The 12506-nt window shown below is 40.6% G+C and overlaps 1 protein-coding gene across 1 annotated transcript in view; it reads right to left on the minus strand.

Annotated features, from left to right (window-relative positions):
• Positions 1 to 544: 544 nt before the first annotated feature.
• Positions 545 to 12506, minus strand: part of CYGB (cytoglobin) — a 61278-nt gene continuing 49316 nt past the window's right edge. Inside the window, exon 4 of the mRNA XM_081315509.1 lies at positions 545 to 656. Within this exon, the coding sequence (XP_081171635.1) occupies positions 582 to 656 (75 nt within the window). The 3' untranslated portion in view covers positions 545 to 581. The remainder of the gene's footprint in view (positions 657 to 12506) is intronic.

The raw sequence follows: 12506 nt of genomic DNA on the forward strand, positions 1-12506 counted from the left end.
AAATCTAGACTAAATGTATTGAGATCAAATGTCTTTTTAAGGACATGGTCAGAATGTATCATGCGGAAATGAGATCCTGCAAGCACTTATGCACATATCACTAGTATTTTGGGGGGTGGGGAAGCAAGGACACTCACATTGTCATCAGCAATATATGGGCACAAAAGTACTTGCAGAAATCAAATATTGGAACTTGTACATTCTCACCTTAGTACAAAAGATGGAAACGTATCAATTCAATGCCATTTGATGAAAAGTCCTCTTCAAGACAGACAAAAACAGTAAGTCTCCAGAGTTATTAATGTGGATGAATCATAACAGTCAAGATCTATATAATTTTTGTTTCCCTCTGGGGAAATTCAATACATTCCCTCCCCCCGTCACAGTGTACATGATTTGAATTTGCCTGGCTAACCTCAGGGAGAGTGTTTATGCACACCTGGTCTTCTATAGCTTAGCTGGCCTTAGCTATAGAAATTATAAAGCATTTCCACTGACTAATATGTACACGGGATAATTAAAGGAGACAGATGTAGTTCTCTTGGGTGCTATCCTTTTTCCGTCTTCTGAGAGACGGCATTTCAGGTCTGTGGGAGGGGTTCTGCCACTTTGCTGCTGTTCCAGCTGCTGCTGCCACCGCTGTCACCTGGGGGCTCCTAAAAGGAAAAGGGAAAAGGGAGAAAACAAAATCAAAGGAAGCTCAGTTATTATTCACTTCTGGGATTTTTGACAGCTCAGTAAGATATTGCTAGATGTCTGCTGTGATTGCAATGATCTCATGATGTCCATCTGAGGGACCTCACATTCTACCACGGTTGATGGGCCTTATTCCTGGCAAGGGGTGTATAGGATTGCAGCTCTTTGTTTCTGACGTTCACAAATTGCTCTGTGAACCATCTAATCCTGAAAATGAATATCCACAACATGAAAAGAAATTTTTACTAGGGTTTTCTGCTTTTTCCCCCCCCCTCCCTCCAAGAGGTCGAATTCCCCTCCCAATTCTGCTAAACAGAGCTTCGTTACTGGAAACATCGATCTCACCCAGATTTTTAAAGAGGAATTACATACATTATTATTTTTGATATATTCATCACACCTTTTATCCGAGCAACTCTAGAGAGTATAAAACATCCTCCATTGTCCTTTCATCCTCATGGAAAGCTTTTTTTTAAAGCTTTTTCTGGTCATAGAACTTGCTAATAAAAAAAAGTAAAAATAATGTTCACTCTGCCTCTCAAACACAAGAAAGTGAGGAGTCGTCATTACCCCAAATATCTCCTGGGGCTTGGGAGCTTTTTAATGTCAGCTAACCAGCCCTGCCCTTTTTGCTATATTTTTCTAAAATGGCTATGGATTCACCTGATTGCAGGCCACAGTTTGAAAAATGAGGTATTTTTCTGGTTGCTGAAACATGGATCTGAGAGGGAAGAGGTAATGCCATTTATGGTAGTTGGAAGGCAGAGTTTAAGAGTTTCTCATACCCCATTGAAAAATCCTCTCCCTTTCAGATAAGTGCACTGACTTCACCTCAATGTACTCCAAGTTCTTTTTTAATTGAATAATTCATAATATTCATCAGGGTCCACTCCAAGCTGGGAATAAACAAAATGGAGACTTCTTTAGAAAGAAGGTTCTTGTTTATTTAGTTGCCAGAAACTTCAGTGACAGCAGCATGTTTCTGGGGTGGCTGACCACATGGTGCTGGGAGTGGTGGGTTTTTATATCTTCTTGGGCTTTTGTGTTTGGAGTTATTCCTGTTCCTGAGGCATGAACTTTGACCTGAGGTTCAGTGTGTCCTTTTGGTATTCTGATGGTGGTGGGTTAATCCTATTATGTCCTAAAGGTCATGTCCTGCTTCCCTGTGGCTGTGGCTGATGGCTATGTCCTGTGTTGGATTTTTTTGGGTTAGGGGTTGTTAGTTCTAGGGATCTTTGTCTTTCTAATCCCATCAGCATCAAGCTTCCTGGCTCTAGTCTTTCTGAAGGGATTATCTGCTTGGGGCTATTAAGAAAACTTGGGCTGGCTTTTCTGCCTTTTTAATATTCCCCCAAATATTTCCTTCTTGGGGGTGGGTGGGTGCTTTATTTCTACAATTGCAACAGGAAAAAAAGAGCAAAGGGCAAGAAATGGAAAGAAATAGAAGAGCAATAAATAACATTTAGCAAACGCAGTTAGTAGCGAGTATTATGGGACAAACTAAAGCAGTATTCCTCCCACTGGAACAGTTGACATTACAGTACCTTCTGTGCAGGCAAACATGTTTGTCTTATAATGCTTAATAAATGTACATAGTTCTGCTCAGGTTACCACCCTACAATTATTTGCTGGTGGGATTCCTTCTATTAGAGCTGTTGATATAGGCTGTGCTGCTGGAGAGACGCTGTTCCTTGCCAAAGGAAAGCAGCCTGCTGGTAATAGAGACAAATAGGCCATTGGCTTTTCACCCTGCTACCACATATTTGAGATATATTCCCAGCAAACCACATATCTACCTTGTGCCTGGTTGATTCTTCCCTAATGGGAAGGTCAGGATGTTTCCTTCATCCTGAGCTGTTTCTCTTTGTATCTGAAGTTGGGGAATGGCAGGATTTTTTCTCTGTTTTTCTGTGAATGCCAGAACATTTCTTCATCCAACTGTGAGTATGTTGCCCCATGCACCTCCCCTCCATCATCTTGTGACCCATGAGTGATGGCATAAAATTGAGGAATATTTTCCTTGGTTCTTTTGCCTTGCCTAGTAGTAGTGTATTTGTTTGGGCAGGCTGGGAACCATTAGTTGTTTCTCTAACTGCTTCTTACCTGAAAAAGTTTGGACTATCTTTTGGCTGAAGGAGTGAAGATGGTCTTCTCATGTACTTACTCTCAACACAATATTGGTCACGATTTATACTAGGATTGTGTCAATAGACTGTACACTTAGTTCATTTCCTGAAATGGGCTTAATGGTGGATTACCATTACTACCCAGTGCTGTCCCATTCCTCTCCACCCGTAGAAATATCTGCCAGGTGTTATTTGCTGATTGTCTCTTAGGCAGCTGGTTAATGTGTGAAAATCCCCTCTGTGTTAAATCCAGGACAGGAAAAGAATCTAAGCAGATGATTCCCAAGATAAGTCTTTTTGGTTCATCCCCAAAGCAGAAACTCTGCTGTCAGAAAAACCAGCTCTAGAAATGGAAGGAGGAAATGGTGTTTGTTTGTTTAATGTTAGATTTCCCATCACCAGGGTCAGAATTCTCTCACCCTCTGCAGATGAAAACTCAAAATATCCTCTATCACCTCTGAGACTTATAGCTCGAATCAAAATGACACTGAATAATTCAGTTGCCTGCTGTAGATGTTGATTAAATCTTCTCATACTATACTATATCTATAAATTAGCATGATTAGCGTAGCTGAGTGGTAAGGATGACCTTAATAAAGCTGTTAAGTATTTACCAATCTGAAGAGCCAATATCTTATGAAAACAAACAAGAACTCTTCCTTTTGAGTAAAGAAGCATTGTGTGGCCAGGGGAAGAGGACTGAGGAATTAGCTGAGTCCATTAAAATAAAGGCTTGGCAATTATTTGATACTTAGAGGCTCTGGGGTACCTTGAGGGCTATTGGCAGGATTTTTGCATGAAGACAGAAACGGAAATTTTCCATATTCTATCCCTCTGTGAAATATGAAGATTGATGCTGTGTAATTTCTGCTCATTAACCAGCTTCCCATGTGTGGAGAACAGAACAGGAAGTCAGTGGCAAAAGACAAATTCTCTTTGTGCCTCCTTTTTTATCTTGTTTTGGGTTTTATTTTGTTTTTGTTTAAGGTTGAAACCTGTCCCCGGAGATTTCCCTCCCCCCCAAAACATTAATATATTTCTGGATCCCACATATTCCACCTCAGTCTTCACCACCTAGTAATTAATCTTTTTCTTGCCAAACACTGTGGGAATTAATCTTGGTCCAGGCTGACATAGTTTATATTAAGCACTCCTCAAATAAACCAAATTGTTTTGAGCAAACGAAGAAGAGACAATAAAGTCAGTTCTTGCTTATCACAGCAGGAAATTAAATCCCTCCCTCCCTCCCTTCCTTTCTGCAAGAATTTAGAAGAAAATCTAAGTCATGGGATGAAAGCAACTGAGATTGACTGTTAAAACCAAGAGCACTTTTCAGGGGTGGGTTCATTGTATTAAACCATCTAATACTGAATTGGATTGTGTGGGAATCATGTTATTTGGAAAGGATCTGGTGCTTTCCAATAACAATACAGGTAGTCATCCTTACAATATGACCATTTGCTGAGAGACAACTTGAAGTTACAAGTCATTGAACAAAGAATGCTTATGCCAGCCCCCAAATTTATGATAATTGCAGTGTCCCCAGTGTCCTGTGAGCAAAAGTTTGGTGCTTGGTAGCTCACTAGCACTTATGACTATAGGGGCACTTCCACCCCCACTCCATCTCAGCCCTTTTGGCTGACTTGCACAGCAGCACTCTTGACGATGGTACTGGGGCTGATCTAGATACCTGGGGCCTTCAGCAATCTCAGCCAGATGCCACCACCCGCAGGCTACTACTTCAGCCAAGAAGTGCCACCTCAAACTCTCACCACAGCCAGGCACTCCGACTCCATATGCAAAGTCCCAGCTGGTCTGCCACCCTGCGCTCTGCAGGCCCTGTTGCAGCCAACTAATCTTCACTGTTTTCTTCCCAGTGCTGACAGGATGCATCTGGCCTAACCCTTTGCAAGGCAGTGGGCTGGCTGTGCCAGGCCTTCTTCCCAAGTTCATTTACACTATTCTCCAAATAGCATATTTGGACCACAATGCAGTGTTCTTGTGATGCTTTGCAAGGGCTCAAAAGTTTTCCGAAGGCTTTCTGAAGCATTACGAGAATGGCACACGCCATTTGGGGAATGGTATGTGTTATTTGGAGAACAGTGGGAGCAGCCTCAGTAAGAAATGGTCAGCAGATGTCTCACATATGAAGACAGTAAAGGTCAGCTGGACTCAGCAAGGACTGAGGAGTGCAGGCCAGCTGGGTTGACTGGGGCTTTGCACTGTGGCACTGGGATGACTGGCCACCCAGTGTGGGGCTTGAGGTGGCTCTGCTTGGTGGTGCTGAGACTAAAATAAAGCCCAGATGATGGCTGAAACTGTCAACTGCTCTGTTGTAGGAGATGACCAGGTTGAGACTGAGGGAGGGGGTCAAACCCATCATCAGTCATGAGTCTGTTCACACTCACAAGAGATTTACGTCCAGCCCACCTTGAATTCCTCTGACTCTAAACTACCACCATTTTGCTTGGGCTGTTTGTAGTTCAGATTCTTGTAGAGACCTTAAGCTTGCAATAAATCTTTGTACCCATTTGAACTGCCTGGATCTCCTGATTTCCCTGGCTCCTTGACACCTGGGCCTCTGCCCTGGTGCTGCCACCACAAAGGAGTGCCACTGGGCAGGGTGGTCAAAAGAGAAAAGATAAGGGTAGAGATATTTTACCAAGGATCAGGACTGAAAGGGACCAAGCCAAGAAGGCCTAACATCTGGTAGGATTTGGTTAATGCTGTCACTAAGCAAAGCAGTCACATGACACATGCTTTATGACTGCATCACTTAGCAGTAGCAGTTCTGGTCCCAATTACTGTTGTAATTCGAGGACTATCTTTTATTGTCCAAAACCAGCACGGTTATATAGAGGTGCTTTTCTTCAATAATAACTTGAGCAAAGCATTCCTGCAAATCCCTTCATCAAAGTAGAAGGATTCCCCCCCGCCCCCTTAAAACAGCTGTTCTGCTTCATCTGGCAGCAGGTTCTTCTGCATACGGGCATGTTCTATACAGAGACTACTGTTCATGAGGCAGATCAGGCCATCAAGGCAAACTTCCCCATCTCAACTCTCTTTTGAGGTGTAGACTCAGGACGCTGTCTGAAGTAGGCAACAACCAATTTCACAGTGATTTGCCCTGTTAGCTTTTCAAAATGAGAAGTGTCAAAGCAGTTAATAAGCAGGATGCACTGTGTTTAAAAAAGTTCTATTATTTCTATAAAGATAAAAATCATGGTAAGTCACACCAACATAGATAAAACAAGGAGTCTCAAACTCGGTAGTGCCACTACTTAATAACATTTCAAACAGAATTGACCTTTCTCATCAGAATTCAAGAATCTGCTGGAAATAATACAAGCTATCTAAAATTAAATATAGAGTCTTGAGAAATGCAGTGGGTTTGGAATGTGAGGCTGACAGCCCTTTAATATAAAGTATTCCCTCTGATCTGAGAGAAATTTCATCATAATAGGAAGTTATATATTCAATCCTGGTTCTCCACTTAATGAGGAGAATAAGTTTGCAATTCCTGTTGAATGTGGAGGGTGAAAGTATGAATGTTTACAGAGATTTTTTTTCTTATTTAACCTCACTTTTAATATTATTGATGTGGTATATAATCAAGCAATTTTAAGGATTCTTTCCGTTTGCAGTCCAAAATTCACAGTTCATACTTCTTCTAAGAACTGGGATAATATAATGCAATTTTCTACCATGTGTCCTACTGAGCAAAGCTATGCACATCAAGCTCTGTTTTTTTAAAGCAATCAATAAAAGTCAAATTTCAGTATTTGGAATCGTTTGGATATGAGACAGGTGTCCAATAAAAAAATAAAATAAAAATAAAATAATAAAAAATAAAATAAATTTGTTTGAGTACAATTAAAACTGAAGGCTAAACCTCACTTTTTCTTGTTTGCAAAAAAGCCTAAAAATAATTAATTTTTAATTGCTTTTTAAAAATAAAAATAACCAAGCCTCCAAATCCTCAAAAGTACATCAGGAGACAGCCCACCAGGAAGGTTAAAAAATGTATGGATGCCTTGGCTCTCATATGGGAGGCTGTGCCAAAGGGCTAGAACTGCCATTAAGAACGTGCATTTCAGCTGATCTATCAGGTGGCAACATTTAAGGGAGCACACCTGGATTGTACCCACTCTAGTTAATCTGGTAGAATGGGAAAACACCCTGATGGCCCACAAATAGCCATGAAAACTGGATTTTTTCAAGAAAATAAGAGGGCTAAGGACTGCAGTGCCTGCTTTAAATTAAACCTCACCTATGCTGAAGGTATTTTTCTTATCTGGCCTGAGATTCATTCATTTCTTTACCATACCTACGTATTAGTTAACCCTTTTGTTGCTTCAGCTGGATGGGATGAAGGATATACGGTAATAGAACTGCGATTGTCATCAATATTCTAATGGCATTGCTTGCTTGCTTTCCCAATTATCTCTTTTTCAGCAATTTCATGCTGACATTAAATAGGAGAGTTAAATAAAGTAGAATTCCTATGGGTTTTATATTCAGAGGGTGATAGCTATTCACCCTGGACAGCAGTAAATAAGTAGCCTGACTTTTTTTTGAGATCACTGAGTAAATAAACTGGTCCAAAGCAGGGATTGTGGGATTTTGTCTGGAGGGACAAACAATGCCCACTCCTAATTCAAAGTGATAGTTGTGCAATGTGACTGTCCATGCCTATTCTAACAAGCCTCCCTTGCTGGCACTTCCACAAATTCCCTATTTTTTTTTCCTTTTGGTTGTGGGGTATTATTTTTTTTAAAAAAATTATCTCTCAAAGAGAAGGAAAGATACAAGACTTGAGGTACTATAGACAGATGTACCATACTCTGAACTTGAATATACACTGAGCAGCCAGTTATTGTGCCCTCATTTTGCTCTGAATCAGTAAACGCTAGAGTTGGCCATTGAGAGCAATTCACCTGGCATAGATGGGATTGTCTGTCAGCACTTCTGTTAGACAACAATCTTCGCCACAAAGGGAAAGTAACATTTTGCCTACCCACTGGCACAGACAAAGCCTCCTCAATAAGAGCAATTTATAAAATTTGAGTAACAAATTTTTAAAAAAGCTCCCCAATGCGTTTGAGTGGGAAATTTTAACATAGTAAGTGTCACATACGTCCTACTACTTGCACACCCAATATATTAGGTGGGAGAATTTTCATTAGCTCTAAGAGTATCACATTTGTCAACTCAGCTTCATTTATAAATCGACATCGTGATTCTGGGGCCAAACTAAATGCTACAATTGCAGCCATATCTCATATATATGCTTGCCCCTTGCATAGTTTTCTTCAGCAAAAGGTCCCAAAAGTGTTTTTCCAAAAGGCAACTGGACTTTCTTGGTTTTTTCCCTTTGGAAACATTTCACTTCTCATCCAAGAAACTTCTTGGAGAACTGAAGAAGCTTCTTGGAGGAGAAACGATACATTTTCAAAAGGAAAAAAAAAGCACAAGAAAGTACAGTTGCCTTTTGGAAAAGCAGCTTTGGGAGAATCATAACCTGGATGGTTGAGAATCTCCACAGACCTTTAGTAAAGGGAATTTACTGAACAAATAGGAGATAGGAGAAAGTACTGTAACTGCAGCCATCTCTGGGCAGTCTGTCTTTCCCTGAAATTCTCCTACTAAATTCTTTGCCCCAGTTGTTCAGATCAGCTTTGCAAAATCTATGCAGGGCTGCTTGGAGGAGAGAAGAGCAAGGACAGTTTCAAAGGGAAATAGACATTGTTTCTTATAGGGAAGAGCCATTTCCTTCTTGTGTATGACTTAGCTCCATTACATCCCCTTTATCTCCTTCAGCTTGCCACATTGTGTCCTTGGCAAAACATTTTGGCACCTAGATAAAGCCAGCTAATAAATATGAAGGCAATATTATGTGCCTGCTTGTCTAAGTCCCAGAATTTGGGTTTGCGGGTCAGATAGAAACGGTTGTTTTTAGCATCAAATTCTAAGTGCAAGCCTGAGGCAGGGGAACACAACATTCTCAAGGATGCTGAAATCCTTCTCTCAGGGGCAATCCATCTTGCCTTTCACTTTTTCATTTCCTTTTGTTCTTACACAACTGTGTACATGGCCAAAGTCAAACAAAGTCATGAAGCACGCCTGCAGGCAGGTTAAAAAGAGGGGGAAAGATAATCAAGGAAGGATTTCTGGCAAATAAGAAGCTGACGTGAAGCATTCATACATTCCTACAGTTGAGCTGTGTGTGTGATTCAAATATCATTCGATCTCATGTTCAATATGCAAGGACAAAGTATATATTATTACAGAATAGAGCTGGAAGGGACCTTGGAGGTCTTCTAGTCCAGCCCCCCACTTAAGCAGGAGAGCCTATACTTTCTCAGACAAGTGAATGTCTAGCCTCTTCTTAAAAATCTCCAGTGATGGACTGCCTACAATTTCTGGAGGCAAGCTGTTCTACTGGTTAATTGTCCTCACTGTCAGGAAGTTTCTCCTTAATTCTAGGTTGCTTCTCTCTTTGTTCAGTTTACAACCTTTGCTTCTTGTCCTGCCCTCTGGTGCTTTGGTAAATAATGTGATCCCTTCTTCTTTATGGCAGCCCTTCGAGTACTGGAATACTGCTATCATGTCTCCCCTATTTCTTCTTTTCTTTAGACTAGTCAGACTCAAGTCCTGCAGCTGTTCTTTGTATGTTTTAGTCTCCAGGCCTTTAATCATCTTTGTTGCTCTTCTTTGAATTTTTTCCAAACTCTCAACATCTTTTTTGTGATATGGTGACCAAAATTGGCTGCAGTATTCCATGTGTTGTCTTGCTAGGGTTTTATAAAGTGGTACTAATACTTCATGTGATCTTGATTCTATCCCTTTCTTTATACAACCCAGGATTGTATTAGCTTTTTTGGCGGCGGCTGCACACTGCTGGCTCATAGTCAGGTGATCATCCACTAGGACTCCAAGGTCTCTCTCACAGTTACTGTTTTTAAGCCAGGTCTTGCCCAATCTGTACTTGTACCTTTGATTTTTCCTGCCTAAATGTAAAACTTGCCTTTTTTTTCCACATTGAAACTCATTAATGACTTGGGTCCGGGTTATCTGAGGAAACACCTGCTGCCGGCATCAAGCTCCCTTCGTCCCGTGCGCTCCCACAGGGAGGGCCTTCTCAGGATACTGCCGGTTAAGGAATGCCAGCGGGTTATTCCTAGGGGAAGAGCGTTCTCTGTGGGTACGCCTGCCCTCTGGAATGATTTACCCGTGGAACTTAGGACCGCCCCCGATCTGCGTTCGTTTCGCCGGGACCTGAAAACCTGGTTTTTCGATCTATCAGGCCTGGACTGAAGGGGTTTTAGCTTTTTAAATGTTGTTTTAATTGGGCTTAATTAATTTAATGTATTTTAATTCTATATTATTTTTATATTGTATTTTATGCTGCCCTGTAAACCGCCCTGAGTCCTTCGGGAATAGGGCGGTATAGAAATTTAATAAAATAAATAAATAAATAAATAAATAAATAAATAAATAAATAATTAATTAATGTTGGACAGGACCCAATGTTCAAGTTTGTCAAGATCTTTTTGGATCCTGAGTTTGCCTTCTGGAGTGTTGGCTACTCCTGCCAGTTTGGTGTCATCTGCAAATTTGATAGGTTCCCCTTCAATTCCCTCATCTAAGTCATTTATGAAGATATTGAAGAGTACTTGACCTAAGATGTAACCTTGTGGCACCCCACTGCTTACTACTCTCCATGTAGAGGTAGTGCCGTTGAGGACTACTCATTGAGTATGGTTTGCCAGCCAGCTACAGATCCATCTGGTGGTGATGTTGTCTATTCTACCTTTTTCTAGCTTACCAAGGAGTAGGTTGTGGTCTACCTTATCAAATGCCTTACTGAAGTCCAAGTATACTATGTCCACAGAATTTTGCTGGTCTACTAGTTTAGTTACTTTATTGAAGAATGAAATAAGGTTGTTTGGCATGATCTGTTTTTGATAAACCCGGGCTGGCTACTAGTTATAACTTTGTTTGCTTCTAGTTGTTACAAGATCTATTTTTTGATTATCTTTTCCAGGATCTTCCCAGGTATTGATGTTAGACTGATTGGTCTATAGTTTCCTGGGTCTGTTTTTTTTTCTCCCTTTCTTGAAGATGGGAATCACATCAGCCCTTTTCCAATCCTCAGGTACTTCCCCATTGCTCCAGGATTTTTGAAAGATATGGTGCAGCGGTTCTGAAATAACATCTGTCCACTCCTTCAGAACTCTGGGATGCAATCTGTCGGGTCCCAGTGATTTACATTAATCAAGGTTGGATAGGTGTTCTCTTCACTATTTTCTTGCTTATTTTAATTTTTGTATATAGGAGCTGAATGTATATATGCCTCAAATCTCCTACAAATGACTTTGTCTTTAGAACTTCAGAGCAAGTGACAGTTGGGAAAAGTGTCATATTACAGGGTTTTTTAAAAAAATTTTTTTTAAAAGGATTTTAAAAGATTGAACTTGGATGAGGGCTCAGCTGAAAACAGTTAGAAACCCTCATATTGATAAAGTTCCTTTTATAATCTGGTAAAATGAGGACCCAGATTGTTGGGGGCAATAAGCTGACTTTGTAAAAATGCCGCTGGGGGGCCCCGAAAGCCCTAATAAGCAGGCATATACATAGAATGAAGGCTACTGCTAAGCTTGTAAGCCGCCCTGAGTCTTCGGAGAAGGGCGGGATATAAATGGAATTAAAAAAAAACTGCACAAAAATCCATAGAGGATCTGCTTATGTGGGCAAGTTGGCTAAGCATTGCAGTCACATACCTAGTTCTTGCATGCTTCAATAGATCTTTGGTCTAACACTCTTTTTCCTGCGTTTCCTCCTGAAAGGAAGCCGGGATTATTATTTTTTTAAAAGGTTATTTAAATTAAATGACAGCAGGAGGCTTCCTAAAGTAAATTAACTTTCTTAGCTTCCTCATTACTGCCATGTTGGAGTTCCTGACATCCAGTGACAAATGGGCAATAGATCTCAGAAATGTTGGCTGAGCAACCAGGGCCAGCAGCTGCAGGACTACTGGAAGAAAAGTTGTTTACCCTTTGCAAATATACAAAAACTGGAAATGAAGAATTAACGATCTGTTATTATAAATCAAATCCAACCAGAAGAGGATATCTGAAAAGAATACACCAGTACTGAAAAGGACAACAACCAGAATCAGAAATAACAGCGCAGGGGCGTTAGAAAATAAAATCAGCATGCTAAGGTCAAATTCAAGCATGTTAGAACAGATAAAAGAAAAGAAGGTGAGTGGAATCAGAAATCTTTTTTAAATAAAATTATGCATTTACAGCAATTTTTAAAGTCTCACCTCCCATGTTATGTTAAATGCTGTGGCAAAGGGTAACTTCTACTCTAATTTGCAAGTGGAAGAGCAGTTTAATCCTTCCTTCCTGAGTTCTGATTGTTATGTGAATTATTCTTGCATGTTTGTGAGGCTTAGAAAAACATCTGCCATCCTTACAAATACTTTGAAAGTATCAGCCTTTCCAGGTAGTCCAAACAGGAAACAAACCAGATGAACACACTCTACTTTATTGTAAGACTACACAGCAAGGCTGCACTGTTGGTGGCTAATCAATAAGATTTGACTTCATTGGTATCTGGGTGGGGGTGAGAGGTCAAAACGGCTAAGACAGAGGATGCAACATCACAATCCAAGGC

Source organism: Vipera berus, assembly GCF_964194415.1.
Source record: "Vipera berus genome assembly, chromosome: 2".
Lineage (NCBI taxonomy): Eukaryota > Metazoa > Chordata > Lepidosauria > Squamata > Viperidae > Vipera > Vipera berus.